The sequence below is a fragment of the Leiobunum rupestre genome, chromosome 7 (assembly GCF_980474605.1).
Source record: "Leiobunum rupestre chromosome 7, qqLeiRupe1.1.hap1, whole genome shotgun sequence".
Classification (NCBI taxonomy): Eukaryota; Metazoa; Arthropoda; class Arachnida; order Opiliones; family Sclerosomatidae; genus Leiobunum; species Leiobunum rupestre.
Window position 1 is genome coordinate 28044568 of NC_143390.1, and position 22050 is coordinate 28066617.

General features: G+C 37.8%; 5 protein-coding genes and 1 long non-coding RNA gene across 6 annotated transcripts; 3 read left to right on the forward strand and 3 right to left on the reverse strand.

The window, feature by feature from the left end:
- The first annotated feature begins 2441 nt into the window (after positions 1-2441).
- Rrp46 (exosome complex component Rrp46) lies at positions 2442-3477 on the forward strand. The gene is made up of 4 exons (XM_090152948.1): positions 2442-2674; positions 2733-2968; positions 3086-3226; positions 3281-3477. The coding sequence occupies exons 1-4, from the start codon at positions 2581-2583 to the stop codon at positions 3473-3475; spliced, it is 666 nt and encodes a 221-aa protein (XP_090009074.1). The 5' UTR covers positions 2442-2580; the 3' UTR covers positions 3476-3477.
- Positions 3478-3488: 11 nt separating this feature from the next.
- Positions 3489-4929, reverse strand: LOC149935812 (mitochondrial genome maintenance exonuclease 1-like). Its single transcript, XM_090152946.1, has 4 exons — positions 4190-4929; positions 3918-4134; positions 3730-3862; positions 3489-3661 (listed from the first exon to the last, which is right to left on the reverse strand). The coding sequence occupies exons 1-4, from the start codon at positions 4830-4832 to the stop codon at positions 3521-3523; spliced, it is 1134 nt and encodes a 377-aa protein (XP_090009072.1). The 5' UTR covers positions 4833-4929; the 3' UTR covers positions 3489-3520.
- On the reverse strand, positions 4929-5657 carry LSm1 (U6 snRNA-associated Sm-like protein LSm1). The gene has a single exon (XM_090152949.1). The coding sequence runs from the start codon at positions 5477-5479 to the stop codon at positions 5027-5029; it is 453 nt and encodes a 150-aa protein (XP_090009075.1). The 5' UTR covers positions 5480-5657; the 3' UTR covers positions 4929-5026.
- A 3059-nt stretch (positions 5658-8716) lies between these two features.
- LOC149935814 (uncharacterized) lies at positions 8717-9209 on the forward strand. The gene is made up of 3 exons (XR_016482356.1): positions 8717-8816; positions 8939-9016; positions 9069-9209. It is a non-coding gene; the product is annotated as an uncharacterized LOC149935814 (long non-coding RNA).
- On the reverse strand, positions 8999-10798 carry LOC149935815 (CDAN1-interacting nuclease 1). The gene is made up of 8 exons (XM_090181534.1): positions 10653-10798; positions 10549-10594; positions 10433-10491; positions 10180-10372; positions 9958-10007; positions 9578-9645; positions 9351-9522; positions 8999-9279 (listed from the first exon to the last, which is right to left on the reverse strand). The coding sequence occupies exons 1-8, from the start codon at positions 10751-10753 to the stop codon at positions 9141-9143; spliced, it is 828 nt and encodes a 275-aa protein (XP_090037660.1). The 5' UTR covers positions 10754-10798; the 3' UTR covers positions 8999-9140.
- Positions 10799-11121: 323 nt separating this feature from the next.
- LOC149935816 (BRISC and BRCA1-A complex member 2-like) lies at positions 11122-13116 on the forward strand. Its single transcript, XM_090181667.1, has 11 exons — positions 11122-11298; positions 11498-11586; positions 11660-11751; positions 11820-12008; positions 12064-12138; positions 12196-12296; positions 12356-12461; positions 12541-12611; positions 12670-12752; positions 12810-12969; positions 13037-13116. Exons 1-11 carry the CDS (start codon positions 11168-11170, stop codon positions 13089-13091), a joined length of 1152 nt encoding a protein of 383 aa, XP_090037793.1. The 5' UTR covers positions 11122-11167; the 3' UTR covers positions 13092-13116.
- The last annotated feature ends 8934 nt before the right edge of the window (positions 13117-22050 follow it).

The window sequence follows — 22050 nt, forward strand, 5'->3', positions numbered from 1 at the left end:
CCGAAACAGTCTTCACGTGATTTTAATTCTAGCTGGGGCCCGGCTGAAACAGTCTTCACGGGATTTTAGTTCTAGCTGGGGCCGGCTGAAACAGCCTTCACGGGATTTTAGTTCTAGCTGGGGCCCGGCCGAAACAGTCTTCACGTGATTTTAATTCTAGCTGGGGCCCGGCTGAAACAGTCTTCACGGGATTTTAGTTCTAGCTGGGGCCCGGCTGAAACAGTCTTCACGGGATTTTAGTTCTAGCTGGGGCCCGGTCGAAACAGTCTTCACGGGATTTTTGTTCTAGCTGGGGCCCGGCTGAAGGACGGGCTACCCAGCTAGTTGATTAATATTCCCAACTCAATGTGACTTACCATTGATTAATATTCCCAACTCAATGGGACTTACCATATTTTCAATAATTCTGATAGGACTTACCATTGATTAATATTCCCAACTCAATGGGACTTACCATTGATTAAAGGGATCCCTCACTCACAACAGGGGAAGGCATAGGGGTCACAAAAAAACTGGTTTTGAAGCACACTGCAACTCTGGATTTTATGTTACCCCTATGCCTCCCCCTGTTGTGAGTGATGGATCCCTTTAATATTCCCAACTCAATGGGACTTACCATATTTTCAATAATTCTGATAGGACTTACCATTGATTAATATTCCCAACTCAATGGGACTTAATTACCATATTTTCAATAATTTTCGAACCCACTAACATTTTGCACTCATGTTCAGCTCAAAAACGTTATTATTTGCCTTTGTTCCCAACGGCAATTTTTCGTAGTTTTATCATGAAAAATCACTTATACTTTTTAAAATCTCACCAATCTCACAAAACAAGCCTTCATATTTATGGAAGTGAAATAATTTTGCCAAGAATTCAATAATTTTGGAGCTTGTATATCATAATTTATTTTATTCATAACCAATGTCATAATAACTAAGCTCCTCCCATCCTGGCGACTGAGGCTAGACACGGCCAACTTAGATCCACTGCTACTCGCACTAGAAGGCCCCCACATTTATTTTCCTCCCATTTTAACGATCGTATGCGGAAAAGCCGATTTACGCGGGAAAATTCCGCTTGGCGAGCTGAAAACCGGGACAACCCTTCTAATGTTATCTTTGCAATTTTTTTCAACGCTGAGATTTTAATATGATTTGAAGTAAGGCTTAAGCTTTATTTTAAGCCTATGTTTGTAATTTTCCGATCTTTGGTTCACGTACAATCTTCTTTTAAAATCGACCAAAATTTTAAAGCGAGGAATTGACTCCGTATCGAAAATAAAAATAAAATTTTCCCCGTAGGATAACATTAGAAGGGTTGTCCCGGCTTCAGCGCGTCAAGCGGAATTTTCCCGCGTAAATCGGCTTTTCCTCAATTCGCTACCTGAGAGCAAAAGTCAAGTAGGTCGAGATACGTAACTATTAAAAGAAATTCAAAATAAAAATCCTTGAGTGTTTTTAAATTAAGGTGACTCAGTACGAAATTTTCAATATTTATTTTCACTCTATTTTTATCAATTTTAATTACGAGATTATCATTGTTATTATGCTAGATTTCGAACTTAAAAGCTGGTTTTTCTCAAATAGGGGTTTTCAGACTTGCTTGACTCTTGCTCTAAGGTAGCGTCATACGGTCGTTAACATGGGAGGAAAATAAAGCTGGGGGGCCTTCTAGCAAGGTTAGTAGAAATGGCCTACTAGTGCGAGTAGCGGTGGATCTAAGTGAGCCGTGGGCTAGACTACCTAATGCAGTTCGATATGCATGGTTGAAATGAATGCATTCATGGTACTACCCGTTTTTCAAATTCACCGCTTAAGGTTTTGCGTCTGATTTTAAACCCATTAAATATTCTTAGGCGTTAGGTGGCGCCTTACACGTAGTACCCCAGGAATACAGAACAACTGCCGGTTGTCTGCTAGTTATCGCTCCCATTTATTATTGGCAAATCAAACTCCGCGTAAGGTGTCTATTTCTTTATTATGTCTATGAGTGAAACATGTGCGTAATCATTGTTTAGGCATGGATTAAACACTAAAGGATGTTCCACGAGCGAAAAAACGCAAAAATACTCTGTAACCTGGCCACCTAGCGGCGCTAGCCCGCACACCGAAATTGTTTTCTATCCAGGGGCAAACAAACATGCGTACAATGATACTTCGTTTATATACTTAATAAATATCTTTATTTTAGGATTTGAAGCTTTGCAGTTTCAACCTTTTCACTAAATATTTACTATTTGTAATTTTAAACGAAATTGAAGATTGATAAAAGAAGCGTGTTTTGATCCATGTGGTTATAACCTTCAACTAAAAGAGCAGACGAAAAGCACGAAATTACAAAAACCCGCGAAATTGTTTTAAAAAATACGAGATGGCGGTACAAAATCATATCCGGTGCCCCTGGGGGAGTTAGGCGCGGGGGGAGGAAACACGTTACGACCGAGCCAACGCGAACCCGGCATTGAAATCTTAGCTCGTGGAACATCCTTTAGTGTTTAATCCATGGTTTAGGTCTCGACTTGAGGAGATAAGATATTTTCTTTTTTAACTTGTAACTGTCAAAGTAATTATTAAAATGTTGAAAATCAATGTTGAAGTTACGAATCGACCCATGGCAGTTGAATACAACAATCTATCAAGACCTGATGGATCTGCAATTTATTCTCTTGGTATGAAATGTATTTCATTTCGATTTATGAAATTATGTAAAACAAAAAAATTATCTAGGTGATACTGTAATTCAAGCTGCTATATATGGTCCAATAGAAGTTAAAGCTAGCAAGGAACTCTTAAATCAAGCTTATTTGGATGTAGTATACAGAACCAAAATTGGCTTATCTGGATGTGCCGATCGTGTAAAAGAAAATTTTATTAAGAACACTTTGGAAGCTGTTGCTACACTTAACCAACACCCTAGAACTTCTGTGCTACTTGTTCTCCAAGAATTCCAAGATTCCGGATGTGTATCCTTTTACAAATTTTAAAGCTACATTATTAATAGGAATATAGCCACAAGTTAGTATCGGCGGAAGGCTATACTCCCTTTAAAAAAATTTACCCCTAACCTAAAAATTATCTAGCTTCTTGTTGCCTGTATTAACAGTGCAGTATTAGCTTTCATGGATTCTGGTCTTTCAATGAAAGGAACAATCGCTGCTGTTGCAGCTTCTATAAGACAAAATGGAGACATTGTAGTTAATCCTTCTTTGAAAGAAGAACAGGTACTAGCTTAATTAATTAAAAAGGAAATATTTTTAATGTCTTGTAAATTTTAGCAAGGGAAAGCTACGTTAACGTTTGCATTTGAAAGTGCAGAGAAGAAAATTATTTCAGTTTCAACTCAAGGTTCATTTACTTCATTGGAGTATCAACAATGTGAAAATGCATGTAGAGAAGCATCAATAGAGGTTTTTAACTTTTATAGAAATTCTATAGAGAAAATATTCTCTAAAGAATTGTTGGATGAATAAAGAACAATATCATAACAAATTAAATTTACTTAAATAACCAAAAATTCATAATGAAGATTTTGAAAGAAACTGATTGAGTCTTATGAGCCATGTTTTCCAAAATTTTAAACACATATTTCGGTCTAATAGGTGAACATGAGCTGGAGAACCATTTTCATAAGCTACTATTACAGCTGCACCATCCACCTTGAAAAAGATAATTCAAAGTTTAAAATAATTATTCTATAGCATAGGACAATACGAAATTAACATACTTTAAGATTAATACTTTTGTCAAAATTTAGAGCTCCAAGATAAGCTACCGTTTGAATAGGATTATCAAAGGTACTGTAGATTGATGATTTCAGTTTCTTTGAGGTTTTCCAGTCAATCACCAGTAATTTATTTCTGTTAACAGTTCAATTCTGTAATACATTATTAAAATACGAAGTGGTATATTTACCTGTAGACAGCTACACAGTCAACAACCCCTTTGTATTTTAAATAGGGGTGATATAATGAATGTTCTATTAGAGCAACCTCTTTTATTTTAGGGAACACTCTTTCTAAACTTTTCCAGTGTCCTTCATTTCCAGGTAAGATGGATAATTCCCCTTCATCTTTCCTCTGCATTAATTCAGCAATGTTTTTATGTAAATTCCTTCCAAGCCTGAAAAGATCTGTGAAAACATTCAGAAATTATTTTGAACAATATGTCAAAATCCATTAACGTACTAGCTTGGTATTGAGCAAATCCTTCTTCTCCCAATTTTTCAATCATTGAGTTTTTCCATTTCTCTAGCGCCATTCTCGATTCTTCTGACATTGTTTCATTCAGTACCCTCGTGACACTTGGGTAACTTTTAATGTCTTCAATAACAGTTTTATTAGTGACATTGTCAGATGGCATTCTGCTTCCATTGATTCTCCAGGGATTCATCATAGGAAAATCAGTTATGTCATCCCCTAGATTGTATACATCGCCCTCTTCTTCATTCAACACTCTTTCTTCATTTGCTTTAGTTATAGAATGACCTTTCTCTGTCATTCCATTTTTCGTTTCTGTAATATTAATAACTTCAGAACCAATTTTCATTGTGCCCATCCTTATTTCTTTTTTCTTTTGCGGTCCAGATTTTAGCAAAGGCCCAAAAAGAACTGTGTTTTCCCACCGTAACCTTAAGGCTCGTTTCTTCCTTTCTTCGGTACTGAGAACTTTTGCCGGTCTAATAACGTACTTTAATGGTTTAAAATCTATTTCATCGTGTGCCTTTGGTGATAGCCCTAAATATCGGCAATAAAATGTAAAAATTGGCATAGCGTTATGCTTAAGAGTTGGCTTGTTTCTAGAAACTATAAGGGATAAATCTCGCGCCATTGCAACTTGATTTATGACAAATTGAAGAGCAGATATTAGAGCAGAATATAATAAAGCAACGCCACCTAACTGTGAAAGTTGACGAAACAATTACTACCAACATTTAGCTTTTATACAAATTTTTACTTTTCGAAACAAAACAAAAAATAGTACACCTGGTATACACAAATTAAACATGGAGGATACAGATCAGATTAAAAATCTTCATGAGTCGAATCTAGTTGAAATATCAGGCCCCTTTCTTTCAAAGCGCGGCACCTAATTTTATCTTGTTCTTGCTTCGTTTCTTGTTCAATTCTTTGCGCTTCTAATATTTCATCCACTGATACTTGCTCCAAACCTGATGTATTTTCTTTTACCATATCAATTTCACCAAGTAAGACAACATTTTCTCCTCTCACAACAACGATTCCTCTTGTGATGTCTCCATACTTGTTACCAACGTGAATTCTTTCTATGGTTCTGTGTAAAACAAGATTTGCAAACTGATCAATACTTCTTAAATAACCAATGAGCGTTTTTCCATCCCGCAGAAGAACCATTAATTTCTTATCCAGTTCCTGTAGCAAACTTGCTGCTCCTGGTAAATAAGGAGTTTTCTTTTCTTCAATCTTTTGGTCACTCATTGAATTCACTTCGAACGTCATTATTTCAATAGAAAACCAATGTCTTTGATCGTTATTTAAGTTTGCTTTGGACTCTAAATCTCTCAGCTACTTTCAGTTTTACCACCTATCATGAGCAAAATGAAACGTCGAAGTCTTATCTGTCATTCAAAAGAAGCAGAAAGCAATGCAGACAGGACAGAAAATATGGTCAGGGTTATTCAACTTTTAGGAGGTTAGGCGCTTAAATTAATCATCCTCCCAGGAAATTGCCAAGAAGTAATATTTCCGAGAGCCAGGACCCGCAAGCTATTGTTTATATAGTGCTTGTGAAAATAATTGAAACTTTTCACCTGTAAACAGAAAGTCGTGTTTTTGCCAAGCCTTAATATGTCAAAAAAGCTACCTGGTTAAAACATAGAAATCTCATAGGTAACTAGAATGCTGCCGCCTACGACCGAGCTTGACGCCAGTTCGCCTTGAACCTTCAGCCAATGAGAGGCCGTAGAGTGGTTCCGCCAAGGAGGATAATAATCCTCCTTGGATCCGCTACTATAGCGGGAGATAGGTGACGTCATTCTCTCTGGTGACATTAAATTCTTGGCAGAACCACTCTTTGAGCTCTGATTGGCTGAGATCTGGCTATCGTCTGCCACGGCGTTTGGCTCATTTGCCAGTTACACGACAGCATTCTAGTTACCTATGAGATTTCTATGGGTTAAAAGGGAGCGCTTGTTGCTGCAGTAAAGGTGAAAAATTTCCTTTATTTTAACCAGCACTGGCTCTCGGAAATATTACATTTTGGCGATTTCATGGGAGGATGATTTATTGAAGCGTCTATTATTTTTGGTAATAAGAATAAGTCGAACTAATCCACAATTAAGCGTTTTCCATTTGACTATACTTTTGAGACCACCCCGTTCAAATTATCACGTTCCATTTGTGTCCAAAATTGAACATGCTCTGATCAATATTCGCATGTTCCATTTATTGCTCTCTAACTCTGTGAGATCGCTAGAAAGTTTTGATCTGCCAATATCAAAGGATCGAAGAAGCTCTCGTGGAAAGTTTTAAGCGTGTTTCAACGCGACTGGTCCCCTCAGAGCAATTTATCGTGGATTCCTTTCAACTCGAAACATGTTTAACTTCCTTTCGATTATATTGAGATCAATTCGCGACAGAAACGAGTCTAGGTGGCATAAAGGCGCTAGCTTCTCTGAGGTAGCGCCTAAGATCTAGCGTCTGCTGCAGATTAAAAAGTCATAAGAATGTTTTTCTTAAATAATCTTATAAAAATATAAACAAGTGATGCAAAAATTATATTAAAATGATAGTAGCATTATTTATAGTCAAATTTACGAATAACGATGAGGGAAAACAAATAGCATCTGCTTTAACCGTTACCTATCTAGGTTTCAATGGCGAACCAAAGGGACGTAGCCATAGTTTTCGGTCGTGAATTACGTCAGCGCCGGATTTGGAGGGAATCTGGAGTAGCGAAATGGAAAACAATATAAGTCAGATTTTCTTAACCCCCCCCCCCCCCCCCCACTTAAGTGGTAGAGGATCATTTGATCTCATGGGGGGGAAAAATTTCCGCGCGAATTAGCCTCACTTGCCTCTTCTGTAATAAACTTGAAACCAATGTTAGGGACACTCTGGTTTCTTTCCTAATGAAGCGCTCTTTCTTCTCGAATGACCAACACGGCTTCCTTCTAAAACGATCATATTTTACCAACTTACTCGCTATCCTGGCTTGACAACGGAGACCCTGTCGATCTCGTCTATATGGACTTACGGAAGGCATTCGACACCGTGCCGCATTCGCTGCTCATTCGTACACTGGAATTTCTGGAAATCCTGCATATGATCGTTAACTGGATTGCGAACTTTTTAAACGGTCGGTTCCAACGTTTCGTCCTTGGGGAAGTTGGGGGTGTCTGCTCCTCATGGACTGCGGTTACTAGCGGGGTGCCTCAGGGGTCTGTTCTTGGCCCTACCCTGTTTGTTATATTTATCAATGACCTGCCTCTTGTTATTCGAGAATCTCTCATAAGACTGTTTGCGGACGATAATAAGGTTGGGCATAAAATTACCTTACTCACAGACGGCCACGCTCTCCAGAGCGATATTGATGCCCTTGAATGCTGGGTGGCTTCCAACGGTATGAGTTTTAACGCTACTAAATCTATGGTGCTCCACTGTGGGGCGAAGAATCCACGATTTCCGTACCGCTTGGGTGGCAGAACTATTGAGGCCCATACCGTAGTTCGTGACTTAGGAGTCATGCTCTCTGGCTACTTGTTGGGGACGTCTCACAGCAAAGTGACCTCTGCTCGCGGTATGAAAGCACTGTACATTTTAAGAAGCTCGTTCTCTTACTTCAGTATTATATCGTTTAAGATTCTGTATCGTACATACATCCGTCCCCACCTCGACTACTGCTCCAGTATTTGGTCGCCCCATTTGGTGAAAGACATCGAAAACTTAGAACGTGTGCAGCGAAAGGCCACGAAACTTGTTTCGGGTTTACGTAGTCTGTCTTACCCAGATCGCCTCAACCTTCTGTATCTCGCGGATAGGCACCTTCGCACGGATCTTGTAGAGGCCTTCAAAATTATTTAGTCACTATGACGTGCCCGCCGCGCATTTCTTCGATGTTAAATGGAAGGGGATCCCACCATTATTAAGAAAAGGTGCCTCGGTACCGTTCGACGAACTTTCTTCACCCAAAGGGTGGTTAACGCTTGGAACAGTCTTCCAAAACTAATTCTTCTGTGTCTGCCTTTAAGGCCCGCGAATGGTAATTGCGTATGTAACATTACTGTGTTAAAAAAAAACAATAACTAGAAGAAAAAAAACCCTTTTTTATTTTTCCTTCTGTCTGTGGATTTCCTCTACCTGTATTCGCGGTGTCAGGGTACAATAAGTGTATAGCTTTCTCTTTCCTGACGAAATAAATAATTATTATTAGTACGGTCAAAAATAATTTGACAAATTTTTTATGTTATCTTATACTTAATAATAAATAATAATAATCAGCTAGGCGAATATAGAAGTTAGTAAATTTAAATGGGACTTATATTTCAGTGAAAAGGTTATTGCAATGTTGAAAAAATTAGCCAAACTTTTAAGGAAATAAATGATAATCATAGAATTTGTCACAGATCTTAAATAAAATTACCTTCAAAAAGTGTCAAGAGAAAATTTAATTCCCTGACTTTTCCCTGAATTTTTACAAATTCTTAAAATTTCCTGACGTGTGGCAACCCTGTTGCACTGGGCGCCATACGAAAGACTCCGTATTCTAACCTCCTAAGTTTAATAACCATGGTGCAGTTTTATGTGGCGGTCAACACCAGCGCCATCAATTGAGCTGGTAAGTCAAGATAATTACATCAAAATAACCAGTGTTTAAAATGGTAGACAGCGACATTAAAGCGAAAGAGTCAGAAGATTGTCTGTCCTGTAGATTAATTAGTGGGTCTGTTCTTATTACAGTAGCAGGGTATGTGTACTACCACAGCAAAGAAAATAAAACACCATCAGGAAAAGCCATAATAGGTTTATTTAGCTTTGGTAAGAAAATTTAAATTGTTTGATTGAAAAACCACTAAAGAAGATTTAATAGCTCTAGGAGCTGTTGGACTAGCTCGGATTATGAACTTTTTACCTAGGAAATAAATTCTTCTAACATATTACTTCAATCAGACTTTTTGGCAACAGGAAAAGGATTCATAAAAATTATATTAGTTGGAAAATTATCCATTAGCATGATTGGTCCATCATCTTCTAATTCTTTGATATAACCAAACCAGTAAATCACTAGTCCAGGACCATATCTGATAAGTGGAACAGTGCATTAAATGATATCAGTAAATTGCATGCTATTACAAGAAATAAAAATGTTCACCTATTACTGTAGCTGATGTATTGGTTTTTAAGATAAGCTGAATGGTTTTCTTTATCACCAAATGAAGCTTTGCTTTCAATCCAGTTTACTATTCTTGATTTAACCGAAATTGGCACATCCAATTTAATATCGGGAGTCTTGTCACATCCGATCATTTTCAAATGTACTTCATCTGATAAGATTTTGTTCCATTAAACTGTTTATTTTGAAATTAAAGTTATTCTTACCAACATAAGTTAAACCTAACGCTAATAATTCTTTCTTCAGTTTATCTTCATATTGTTGTCCTATAGCTCTAAAGATAATTAATCCAATATTAAAATAAAAATACTCTGATATGTCTGAATTTCAGTTTTATCATAGAAACTACAAGAGGAATAGAAAGAGTCGATGAAACGTGTTACAGGCTCGGTACGGGCAAAAGGTTCTCCCTTCATTTCCACTTGAATCTAATTGGCCATCATTTCCAAAGCTTTTTTTTATTGGACCAGAGATGAAGGGAGAACCTTTTGCCCGTGTCAACTTAGTAAAGCACGTACAAAGGCAGGACCTTCTATTCCTGTGGTAGTTTCTATGGTTTTATATTTCCACTACAGTTGAGGTTTACCTTCTAGTTGAATTTATAATTGGACCATAAACTTCATCGCTTGTAATACACTAAGAAAATTGAGATCAAAATGTAAAATTAACATTATGGAAAAATAAGTGCCAGAATAAAAAGCAGTTAACTAATTTTAAAACTCATTTTGTACTTTAAAATAGTGCAGGCAAATAAGTGGCAGTGCTTGAGATGGTAAAACAATTCATTGAAATTTTTATATTTTTTTACCATGAAAATTTCAGCTGCTAATCTTGGATTATCTATCGTAGTTGTGTCTTCCATCATAGCTGATATTATTTTTCCAGATTTTTTATAAGCTTGTTCTATTATTAGCTGAGCAAAGAGTGCTGGTGACATGTTAACTTCATCAGCTAAATTCAGCAACACACCAATAGATCCTTGCTCCACTCGGTTTAAGTACCTTAATATATTTATAATTAAAGTAGTTCATAAACAGAAATGCAGAGTAATATTAGCTTACATTCGGTAATATTTAGCAGCATTATTATGATGTCTATATGAAACGCCTTTAGTAATTCTCTTCCAAATAAAAAAATTATTTATTATTCTATCAGTCGTTATTACTATGAAATTTACCTGATATTCTTGTGAAAATATATTTGATAAAGTATCTTTTGGAATGCTAAAATAATAAATTTCTCAATAATTTTACATTTTCTATTAATATAATCATTCCTTACTTAGGGAATTGTCTTTGCATATTATCCATTTGATTTCTTTTTATTTTCAAACTTCGATATTTTTGAATAATTTTTGTATATTCATTTAACTCAAGCTTCATGTTGAAGTTTGACAATTAGGCTTAGGGCGTAAAATGCAGCGTTGCCAGGTCCTGAAAATAAAAATTATAGTATCAAGGACAGAAAAGTATCGATATCAGAAAAATATTTTTGGAAATAATTGGCGGTAAATTTGAATTTTGAGTAATATGGTCGTTAAACTTATGAGAAATCAGAAATTTTAATAAAGCCTAAAAAAAATCTTGAAAACAAAAAAACCTATTAAAAGCTGAAGTCTTAACCGGATTGCTGCTTAATTAAAAACAAATTCATTATCGTTCGAACAAACAGAATTATATATTATTATTATCGTACGGCTAAAAACATAAGTTCGAAATGGTAAGGCAAAAAATTAAAGACTCATACTGTCGTCTGCTTTCATCTCAAAACGCTAGTGACATTTTTGAAGTGTGAAAATGGTGATGGGCCAAGAGACAAACGCGATGTTTGTTCCACATGTGAAGAAATTTATTGACACATTATTAGTAAATGTTCAAAGAGTCGGGCTAACATCTGGATATATTGAGATTCAGCAACCAAAATCTGGGTAAATAATATTAAGTTTAAGACCAACTTTTGATGTAACATAATTAATGTGGTCTAATATAATATGCTTCATTGTGTACTGAAATTTTAAATAAAAATAATCGGTCTCTTCAGGGTCTTCCCTTTCCAGCGTACTGCCCTACAACATTTTTATCAACTAAGCAAAACTTTTAAAATAATTCAAAGTAATATATTTCCAGAGCTTTAAATGATGGGACTAAGTTCCAGATGGAAACCTTTTTCGATAGATTCAAGCTTTCAATTCCTTATGCCTGTTCCAGTTTAAAATGTATTCTAAGATTCAAATGCCAAAATGGGAAATTAAAGACTGTAATTGACATGATTTCATTATCTGTTATTAGGGGAATTTATATTTCAATCCAACAGTAAAGCGTTTCCACCTGACTTTATTTTTGAGGATTCTACATTTGATCCTGACATAAGAAAACTAAGGGTTACCCATTTAAATGACATTCATTTTGAGAGAGGAAAAACAAATTCAATAATTGTGAATTCCTACAGAGTCTTCAAGTTTGGGATGAGAAAAACGATAATGCCTTCAGTGATCTGGTAAGGGAACTTATAGATGAATATAAAAAAGAACAAATGTCTTTTCTTGCTGGACAAGGTCAAATTCAAATTGAAATAGAGGCATTATTACAAAATACTGAAATAAATAATGATGATATAGAAGTTCATGTGGATTCAAAGGTAAATTTATCATGATTTAGTGTTTGATAATATTCTAAAGAATTATTTTATACAGGGTAGAAGTAACGCTGTAAATGTCCTAATACAACTTCCGATAGATTTTTCCTGTATTCCAGAAGTGTATACAATGGTACAAAGTTAAATGTTCATCAATATTATATTAATTAAAGATAATTCATTTGAAAAGGATATTGATGAAAAATGTATTGTGGTCTTATTCATTCGATACACTGAAAATTCCAGAGTTATGTCTCATATTTTAGCATCTCCAGAGTTGGAAGGGGAACAGTAAAATTTTATTTTTCAACATAAAAACTATATGATATTTGAATCTTTTCTTGTTTCAGGTATTTCAGTTTACTTGGTATTAACAACTTGCAAATTCCTATCATAGTTAATGGGTACACTTTATCAGAATACGTTTTAACTGTGACAGAGTTCATAAAAGAAAAGGTATTTGAAGTTTTCGTAACCTTTTTTGTGTTATATATGTTAATTATTACACGTTTTAAACTTTTAATGTTATATTCAGATTTCTGCTGTTGCAAATAGTTACCAAAAACGATTGGATTTTGTTTCAGCTTTTGTGACTCTTTATAAAAAGTTAGTTATAAATGTGGCAGAGTTTTGTATTTATTATTTTTATTTTTTCAATTTGCAGAAATGTTTTGGAATATGATGGGGAAATGTTTTCATCAATTGCTTTGCTTGTGGATTCTAAAGATTTTTATTTCAATGTGTTAAGTAAGTTTTAATAAAGCCCGAATTAGTCAACTTGGTTTTTGATTATTTTTTCCATAGTTTCTTTGTCCCCATGTTTTCCTGAAGATCCGCCAGTAATAAAATGTAGTTCTAACTATCACATTACATCTGGATATTATGGAAAACCATTTAGTAAAGAGTACAAAAACTGCCCTTACAGTCCTCGTTGGCAGCCAACAGAAATGGCGGATAGATACTGGTTAGTAATTATGAAGAAATATATTTTAATATATTTACAAATCTTATATATTTTTTTCGTTCTTTAGGAAATTTATTTCTGAGAAAGCGGATGTATTTAAAAATGCATCACTAAATTTTTGATTTAGCATTATATTAAAGAGTTTAAGAGTTTAAAGAAGAATTTATTCTTTTGTGAATGAAACAAATTTGTATCTTGAAGGAAAGATTTCTTCTCACATGTAAGCTTACACCAAAAATTAATTTAAACTTGGGGATAATATTGAGACGTTTTTTAGCATTTATCCCAATTCCTCTCTTGCTTGAAGAGAGCTCCTTAAACTGAAAATGAATAAAAAAATTAACAGCCTGTTATTTCATTGATTCCCTAAAACTAAAAATGATCATGCTGACGTCGCTAGCTTTCTCTCTCAGTGTGGTATTAATAGCTTCGTCCGGCTATACCGACTTGGTCGCACGATTCCACCAATTACTTCTTGGCCTCGCCCCATCAAGGTGGTATTGGAGCTCCCTCACCACAAGGAGAAAGTTTTTTCCTTCGTCCGCCAGCAGCACATGGCTGACAACTCGTATCCCTTCGCTGCCCGCTCTGATTTTACCCCAAATCAGCGTCGACGTTTCATCAAGGCCAAAGACGAACTGAACGCGAAGATCAACGCCGGCGAGCAGGGCTGGACTATTCGTAACTTCAATGTTGTAAAGTGGAACCAACCCTCGCTTCCCTTGCGTCCGCTTTCCAGTCTTGCCAACGGTGCGGTCCCAAAGGCGTCATTTTCTCATCATCCACCGCACTCTCATGGAATTTCGTCGCCTCTTCGTGTTAGCTCCCAGAATTTCACGTTCCCTACTCTGCAGCCGGCACCTTTCCAACGTTTTCAGCCACCACCACTCCAGAACTCGCCAGGATCATTTCCTTACTACGGTGCCTCTTCATACAGTGCATGATGTTCCCCAACTCTCGTTGCTCCCGGAACTCCAGACAACTCAACTTTGAACTATCCCCTAGTTGCCTTTCGTCCTTCTCGACCCACCTACGTTAAATGTTTAACGGACCAACTGTCCACTTTATACCATCGGACCTCCGACGCTGTTTTAGGTTTGCCCCCTGATACTTCCCCTAGAGTCTCTAATGCTCTCTTTTGTAATGCTGGTGGTTTATCGGGTTATAAAATTGATGAACTGAACTCGCTGATCCTAAAATTTGGAATAACTCTTGTCGCTATTACCGAAACTTGGTGGAACAAAGACATTTCTCGCCCTGAACTAAACATACCAGGTTTCTCGCTGTTTCGCCACGATCGTGTTAAAGACCCTATTGGGGGTGTTCGTCACCCTCATGGAGGTGTTGCGCTGTTTATCCAAGAGTCTCAATTGGTTCGGCCTTTTAACTTTCATGATGTTGCTATTGACTGTTCAATGGGCACTGATCTCTATGGTGTCGAATCTGTTGCAGTCCAGGTCGTAACCTCCGATCTAACTATTGTTATTTGCGTTATATATCGTTCGAATAATGCTCATTATCACAACCACGCGTATGTTATTTCTTTAATCTCTGCTCTTTGTTCTCATTGTGACGCGAAGCGTTATAGTTTATTACTCTTAGGAGACTTTAATTATCCCTCTATAGACTGGCTTAATAATATTCCGCGTGTAGGTGCCTGTGCCCAAACGAAACTCTTTTTTGATTGTATAACTGATTCCTCCCTCTCCCAGTTTGTTAATTTCCCAACTAGATCTGGCGGTGCACTGTGTCGCGACAACACTCTTGATTTAATTTTTTCCTCTGACCCCGGTCTGGTTTCGAACACTTCTCTTTTTCCTCCTTTGGGTACTAGTGACCACGGTATTATTTTCTTCAATTTTGCCTTGCTTTGTATGGCTCCCATTTTTCGGCCTAAACCTAATTTTTACAAAGGGAACTATGACGCTTTTAATGACTTTCTTTCTACTGAGGGTACTAACGCGTCGCTTAAAAGTGAGGGGGCTATCCCGACGATCGGGAGATCTCGCTCAGCGCGCGGTGAGCGCTTAAAAGTGAGGGAACTAACCCGTCGATGGGGGAATCTCCCTCAGCGCGCCGTCAGCCATCAACGCCTGGAGCGAACTATTCGGCGCTCGCCCAGAGGCTGCTCAATTAGAGATAGAGAAAATAAACTCGTTTGCCTTGAGTACTCGCTCACTTGAGCAAGCCTTGTTTAAAACTCTATATGCTCATTTTTCCGAACGCTCGCAATTTTTTGCCCACCTCTGATTGATTGGTCTCTGACGCTTTCCCGTGATTCCCTCGCTGACTCTTGGGTTGCCTTTAGTTCCCTCTTAACTGCCGGTATTTCGTCCTTTATCCCATTTAGTAAGCCGAAGCAGCGTAATAATAACTCTAACCGCCGCTCTGCCTTAAGCAGAAAAGCTAAATCTATTGCCTGGTGTCGCCTAAATCAATCTAAAAAACGACACGCTTCCCAGTCAATTATCTCTGGATATGTTGCCTCTTATCGTAAGGCTCGCAACGGCCACACTAATCACTTGCGTAATTTGAGGAGAAAATCTGAGGCAGCTCTTTCCAGTCTCGTAAAGGTCAACCCTAAAGCTTTCTATTCTCACGTCAATCGATTTCGCGTTACTCGCCATAAAATAATTGAAATTAAAAAATCAGATGGCTCCTCTACGACTTCTTCCTTGGAGGCCGCCAATGTTTTTAATCAGTATTTTGCCTCTGCTATTCAACCTCTGCCCTATGTCCCGTCTCCTTCTTGCGCTGCCCCTCTCTCTACTTTTGACAAATTTACCTGTACGCCAGCTGATATTAGTCGTCTACTTGGCAAACTAAAAATTGACAAGTCTCCGGGCTCCGACGGTATTCATCCACTCTTATTACGCAATTGTGCCGCTTCCCTTGTTTTTCCCCTTTACCTTCTTATTTCATTCTCCTTCTCGAATTGTTCGTTGCCTCCTTCTTGGAAGGAGGCAAATGTCACTCCAATTCACAAAAAGGGTCCCCGCGATCTTCCATCTAACTTTCGTCCCATTTGCGTTTTAAACCAGGTTCCTAAATTGTCTGAAACCTTGGCTTTTGAACAGCTGCTTAGCTTCCTCTCTACCTCAAAATTTTTCAGTAATGCCCAGCATGGCTTTCTACCTAAACGATCCTGTCTCTCTAACCTCCTGTCTGCTTCTAATCGTTGGTCAAGTTGGCTTGATCAGGGCTTCACCGTCGACGTAATTCTTCTGGATTTTAGAAAGGCGTTCGACTCTCTCCCCCACTCCGCTATTCTTTCCGCCCTTCAAGACGCCGGTGTTTGTGGTGATGCGCTTGCTTGGCTCGCGGATTACCTTTCTTCTCGTAAACAGCGTGTTGTGATTCACGGTGAAGTCTCTGATTGGGCTGATGTCCATTGTGGTGTCCCCCAGGGTTCTGTCCTTGGTCCCCTTCTGTTTAACGTCTTAATTAACTCCCTCCCTGATGTTGTCCGTGATGCGTTCATTGAGCTCTTTGCGGATGACACTAAATTATTTCATTGTATAAAATCCTCTCCTGATTGTCTGTGTCTTCAATCTAACCTTAACGCTGTTGTTCTCTGGGCCGACTCTAAGGGGTTATCTTTTAACACCGACAAATGCTCCGTCTTACACTTAGGAAGGAATAACCCCAATCACACATATTTTATTAGGGATGCCCCAATTAACACCACTCTCTCTGAACGCGATTTAGGCATTATTATGGATCGTTCTCTGAAATTCTCGAGTCACACTAATAAAATTTCTAAGAAAATTCGCTCTATTACTGGTGTTGTCCGTTGCAATATTTTCTTCCGCTCTCCTAGGCTAATTCGTACCCTATATAATTCCCTAATTCTCCCCCACTTGGATTTCTGTTCCCCAATCTGGCGCCCTCGTCTCCAATCGGATATCCTTGCTCTCCAAAAAGCTCAAAATGCCTTCGCTAAGCTTCCCCACAAAATTTCGTCTCTCCCTGCCGCCTCTCGCTTGCAGTACCTTCGCATCGACCCGGTACATCTTCGACACCGTGTTAATGATCTCTGTTTGCTTCACGATTTTTTTTATAATAACTTAACTCTAAATTTTGACGATTTCTTCTCTCTTAGTTCCTCCCAAACTCGGGGTCACTCACTCAAACTCTCCAAGCCCCGAGTTCGTACCGCTCAGCGTCTAAATCATTTTTCCTGTAGTGTGATTAATGATTGGAATTCCCTTCCCCAAGAGATTGTTTCTATCCCTAATCGCCACACGTTTCGCCGCCATGTCTCTGCCTTTTTTCATTTTAAAGATACCTCTCGCGTTACTTGATTTTTAACCAATATTTCCAAATTTACTCATTTGTTTTCGTCTCTCCCTTTATTTAATTTTTGTTTTTTTTAATTTTTTTTGTTTTGCGTCTTTCTGTAGCGATGCTCAAACAAAAGCCCACCTGAGGCTTATTGAGCAATTATATAAATAAATAAATAAATAAATAAATAAATAGTCCTCATATCCTAGATTCCAAATCATTCCCTTGCGTGTAGTCAATAGCATCAACCCCCCTGCTGGAACTAAGGAAAACTTGTTTTTTATGGAGCATTTGCCCACGGACTTTGAATTCCAAACGGAGATCGCGTGACTCACCAAGCCCGCATGTTTTCCAATTTTAGTTTTGATTACTGCACTCTGGAGTAGAGAGAGGTCTTTCCTTTGTGTTGGTGACGCGGCTTTAGTAAGTTTAGATTACTTTTTTAGTTTTTACGTTTACAAATAAGTATAAGTTAAACTTAAGACTTTTAGTATTTATAACTCGACCAGAAAATGAATATATAAAATTTTTTTTAAAATGAATACCAACAAATAGTAAAAAAAATTGCTTCTAAGTTCTTATTACTTAAAATGGCTTTGACAAATTTAGGACTCAAATGACTATGTTGGAGCACGGCCAACTTAGATCCACTGCTACTCGAGTAGCAGTGGATCTAAGTTGGCCGTGGTTGGAGATTCAAAATTTTTAACTTTAACTGGGCTCGACCAGAAAATTAAGACTCGAACAGACTCGACCAGAAAATTAAGACTCAAACAGACTCGACCAGAAAATTAAGACTCAAACAGACTCGACCAGAAAATTAAGACTCAAACAGACTCGACCAGAAAATTAAGACTCGAACTAATTCTTAAGGACTCGAGGACTCGAACGAGTACTCGGGAATTGGACTCGAGACTCGTGAGTACAATCAGAGAGTGTAAAGATTAATCTTTATACTCTCTGGTACAATTCTAAAGGACTCGAGACTCGACTCGAAACCATAAAAAGAGGACTCGCACAGGCACTTCTAACCAATAATTTGTAAAAGTGTTATTTTGTTGGCTTGTAAATAGGAGAAGTCCAGGGCAGAGGGGCCACTGACTCTTTAAAAAGAAATGCTTAGACCCTCCAATCCATGCTCCAATTAAATCATTCACTGGGGATCAAGTGTCACCGAGGCCCTTAATTTATTAAAAAACGTTTAGAGAATATTGACATTTTTTATATTCCCTTCTTTATATAATTTTTATACCCCATTTCACTTCCCTAAGGATCAGTGACGCTCAGGAAAAATAAACATTAGGGGGGCAGGGCGAGGGGTCGGACATTCCCAAAAAAAGCGTACGGGAGATTTCGCGATTTCGTCAAAGATTTCGCGATTTCGTCGGAGGTTTCGCGATTTCGTCGGAGATTTCGCCGTTTCGTCGGAGATTTCGCGATTTCATCGGAGATTTTGCGATTTCTTCAGATTTCGCGATTTCATAAGATTTCGCTATTTCATCAGATTTCACGACTTCGTCAGAGATTTCGCGATTTCGTTAAAGATTTCACGATTTCGTCAAAGATTTCGCGATTTCGTCAAAGATTTTTCGGATTTCATAAGATTTTGCGATTTCGTCAGTGATTTTGAAATTTGGTCAGAGATTTTGCGATTTCATCAGATTTCGCGATTTCGTCAAAGATTTCGCGATTTCATAAGATTTCGCTATTTCAGATGATTTCACGACTTCGTCAGAGATTTCGCGATTTCGTAAAGATTTCACGATTTCGTCAAAGATTTCGCGATTTCGTCAAAGATTTTTCGGATTTCATAAGATTTTGCGATTTCGTCAGAGATTTTGAAATTTGGTCAGAGATTTTGCGATTTCGTCAGGGATTTCTTGAGATGTGTACGAGATTTTGTACAAATGTCCGACCCCTCGGGGCAGGGGATCCAATAACTCCCTACACTCGCTATTACACACTGTTAAAATAATAATACAATGAAAATTTGTCTTTTATTCAAACTTGTTGATAGAAATCAAACCAGTAGGAGGAGATCTTAAAAATTGTGAGCATTTTAATGTAAAACAAGTTGGTTAAGCACTGAATCCAGAATCACCGGCAACGAAGATAATATAGGTGAAAATTAATGGCTTACCATAGAAATCGGATAACAAGCTAGAACGATTTTTGAAATTTTGTCGCGTGGTCCGATTAGAACTTTTAAAAAACCCTGTCTTTAGCCAAAGATAATTTAAACCCTAGTGTTTACCCACTTCCCGCCGGAACTCAGAAAAAATTCGCTCCATGGTTCGCGCCTTACCGCAACCGAATTACCGATGGAGCCCGATTTTTCTGAGGTCACGTGCCGGAAGAGGGTAAACACTTCGTAACAAAACCGTCAATTGGAAAGCTCTGTCACGGCCGTCTCGAGATTCGCACTCATAGCGGCCCAGGCAAAGATTTCCTCTCCTATGTATTTTCGCGAATACCTTTTTTAAACACTAGGAGCGCTGTCCGAGCCCCCCCTTAAATGTAAAAAATCAGCGGGATATTTAATAGTTTTCTATGGCGGTAAATTCAACTAGTTAATCCTTTTTGCATTGTTTTTCAAAAACTTCTGGAAAGTTTGGGATGTAAAACTTATGATTCGATCTTTATCTAATAAGTTTTCATTTAAAACATTTATTTAATTAAAGTAATATGCTTATATTGAGTTTTATTAGTTCATTGCTAAGCCTAACCAAAGTTTTTCACAGGATTCAGGTTTTTAAGTTTTCAAACCAGTATTTGTATTTATTTTATCAGAATTTTAAATTAACAACTACAATATTATTTAAAAAATAGCTTTATTATTCTTTAAATTAAGTTCACATTTCTCAAACTTATTTTTAAAATATTGCCAATTTTTAAGATGCAAAATGCCCACCACAAAAATTTGTTGTGTTCCATTCTCTGAATCTAAAGGCCTTTTCACACGGGCCAACTTTTTGACCCAACTAGATGAGTCAACTTGTTGGTTCGTGTAAATAAAAGTTCGATGAGTTGATCCACCAAAAAAGTACGCGAGTAGAAAATGGATCACTGATCCATATTTGCTGACTCAGCATTTTGATTTGAAAAGTTGGATCGTGTTAAAAGGTCTTAAGAAGAATATCAATGTATCATTTCATCAGTTTCCAGTTGATGAAAATTTATGTAAATTATGGACTAAGAACATATCTAGAAAAGTTGAGTGTAAGGCGAGCAATAGATATATTTTCAACTCCTGTCATAGCGGCTTTGGAATACCTAATGAACTACCAAGGAAGTCATCCACAAGCGCACAGTTTAAAACAGCTGGTTCAACTATCACTTATATGGGGGGTCCTTCCGTATCACGGCTCAGCGTCGACAGCGCCACTTCACGGAAATTACGAGCACTATTATTTTATTATTATTTTTTTAAAAAATACCTACGTTTAAATTTTTTTCCGGAAAGCGTTCATTCATCGTTGCGGTTTTTTATGTTTGTAAATATTCAAATAAAAACAATTTGGGGGAGGGGGGGGGGAGGGGATGGAAGTGAGGAAAGTTATTCTGATTTTGTTTTTGGGGCTTTTTTTTTCGCGCTTTACCGATGTTGATATATTAAAAAAAAGTATAAACATTAAGCCCCAAAGGACGAAGTAAAGTTGGTAGGAACGGAAATTAACGTACCAGCCAACTAACCAGCGCGGGGGAGGGGGGAAAGGAGGAATTAATTCGATAGACACACGTTACGCGTATAGGAGGTACGCGTAAGAGGTCTGCGTAGGAGGTAATTGGCGTGGGAGTTGCGCCCGTAGGATGTTTTACGTGTTGGAGAAACGCGTAGGACGCTCCCAGGTCCTGGACAATCCGATATTTTTGTAAAGGCGATTTAAAACCCTCCAATTGAACCACCCCCCCCCCCCACCTCTCTGCCTCGCGATGACAAGAACCCTTTCCAAAAACGACAACTCTCGATCCCCCACCTCCTCCCCTCTCTAGAGAGATAGAGATATAGAGAGAGAAGGATTTTTTTAATCTATAAGAATTGTGATATTCACGTAAAATATGAAAAGGGGTTGTATATATATATATAAATATATATTACAGTGACGCGTATAATTGGTCGAATGGGATTTTTTTTTCAAGTACTTCCTCGACGTTGTATCAACCGACGTAATCGTTAAGAATAAACTGTACGTTTCTGGGATATACTCTCGTGAAAATAACGTTTTTCTGTCATTCTTATAGGGTTCGATAGTTTCGCGTTTCGAGGCATATTAACGGAAATCGTCCGTGCCAATTATAACCATATCTCGAATACGAAACTAAACCTTATACTCTGTTAAGTATCGTGCTTCTCGGCCTTATGACTAATATGAAATTGTGTTCTCGGTTTTCCGGGCGTTACTTCTCGGCCACTTTAATTTTTGCACGCGAATGGGGGGTGAGATGAAAATGTCGCGATTTTTTATTTGGTTGAAATGAGAAGCTGATATAACTCCCAAGTTTAATTGTGATATTGCTTGGTACACATATGATCTTGAATAAAGGCGTGCGTTTTATTACTTAAATTATAAGTTAGCTCTGAATTATCTCTTCTATTCGGGGAAGGGGGGGGGGGGGAATTACATGCGTAATTAGTGCCTATTCTTACTTACCTACACGCGCTCTTGCACCCGTATCGACCCCCTCCCCCCCCCCCGCCAACTACACTTATATATCTCGGGTTAATACGTAGAGAGAGAGAGAGAGAGACGTACCGGGGGGGGGGGGGAGAATAATCTTACCCCCCCCCTCCCCCTC

Coding starts and splice junctions, on each gene's coding strand:
- Rrp46 (XM_090152948.1), top strand. CDS start 2,581: ATGTTGAAAATCAATGTTGAAGTTACGAATCGACCCATGGCAGTTGAA. Junction 2,675..2,732: donor ATCTGCAATTTATTCTCTTG/GTATGAAATGTA, acceptor AAAATTATCTAG/GTGATACTGTAATTCAAGCT. Junction 3,227..3,280: donor CTTCTTTGAAAGAAGAACAG/GTACTAGCTTAA, acceptor TGTAAATTTTAG/CAAGGGAAAGCTACGTTAAC.
- LOC149935812 (XM_090152946.1), bottom strand. CDS start 4,832: ATGGCGCGAGATTTATCCCTTATAGTTTCTAGAAACAAGCCAACTCTT. Junction 4,135..4,189: donor ATTTGCTCAATACCAAGCTA/GTACGTTAATGG, acceptor ATGTTTTCACAG/ATCTTTTCAGGCTTGGAAGG. Junction 3,863..3,917: donor GACTGTGTAGCTGTCTACAG/GTAAATATACCA, acceptor AACTGTTAACAG/AAATAAATTACTGGTGATTG.
- LSm1 (XM_090152949.1), bottom strand. CDS start 5,479: ATGACGTTCGAAGTGAATTCAATGAGTGACCAAAAGATTGAAGAAAAG.
- LOC149935815 (XM_090181534.1), bottom strand. CDS start 10,753: ATGAAGCTTGAGTTAAATGAATATACAAAAATTATTCAAAAATATCGA. Junction 10,492..10,548: donor TATTTTCACAAGAATATCAG/GTAAATTTCATA, acceptor TTTATTTGGAAG/AGAATTACTAAAGGCGTTTC. Junction 9,280..9,350: donor TACATCAGCTACAGTAATAG/GTGAACATTTTT, acceptor TCCACTTATCAG/ATATGGTCCTGGACTAGTGA.
- LOC149935816 (XM_090181667.1), top strand. CDS start 11,168: ATGGTGATGGGCCAAGAGACAAACGCGATGTTTGTTCCACATGTGAAG. Junction 11,752..11,819: donor CTGACATAAGAAAACTAAGG/GTTACCCATTTA, acceptor GAATTCCTACAG/AGTCTTCAAGTTTGGGATGA. Junction 12,009..12,063: donor AAGTTCATGTGGATTCAAAG/GTAAATTTATCA, acceptor TATTTTATACAG/GGTAGAAGTAACGCTGTAAA.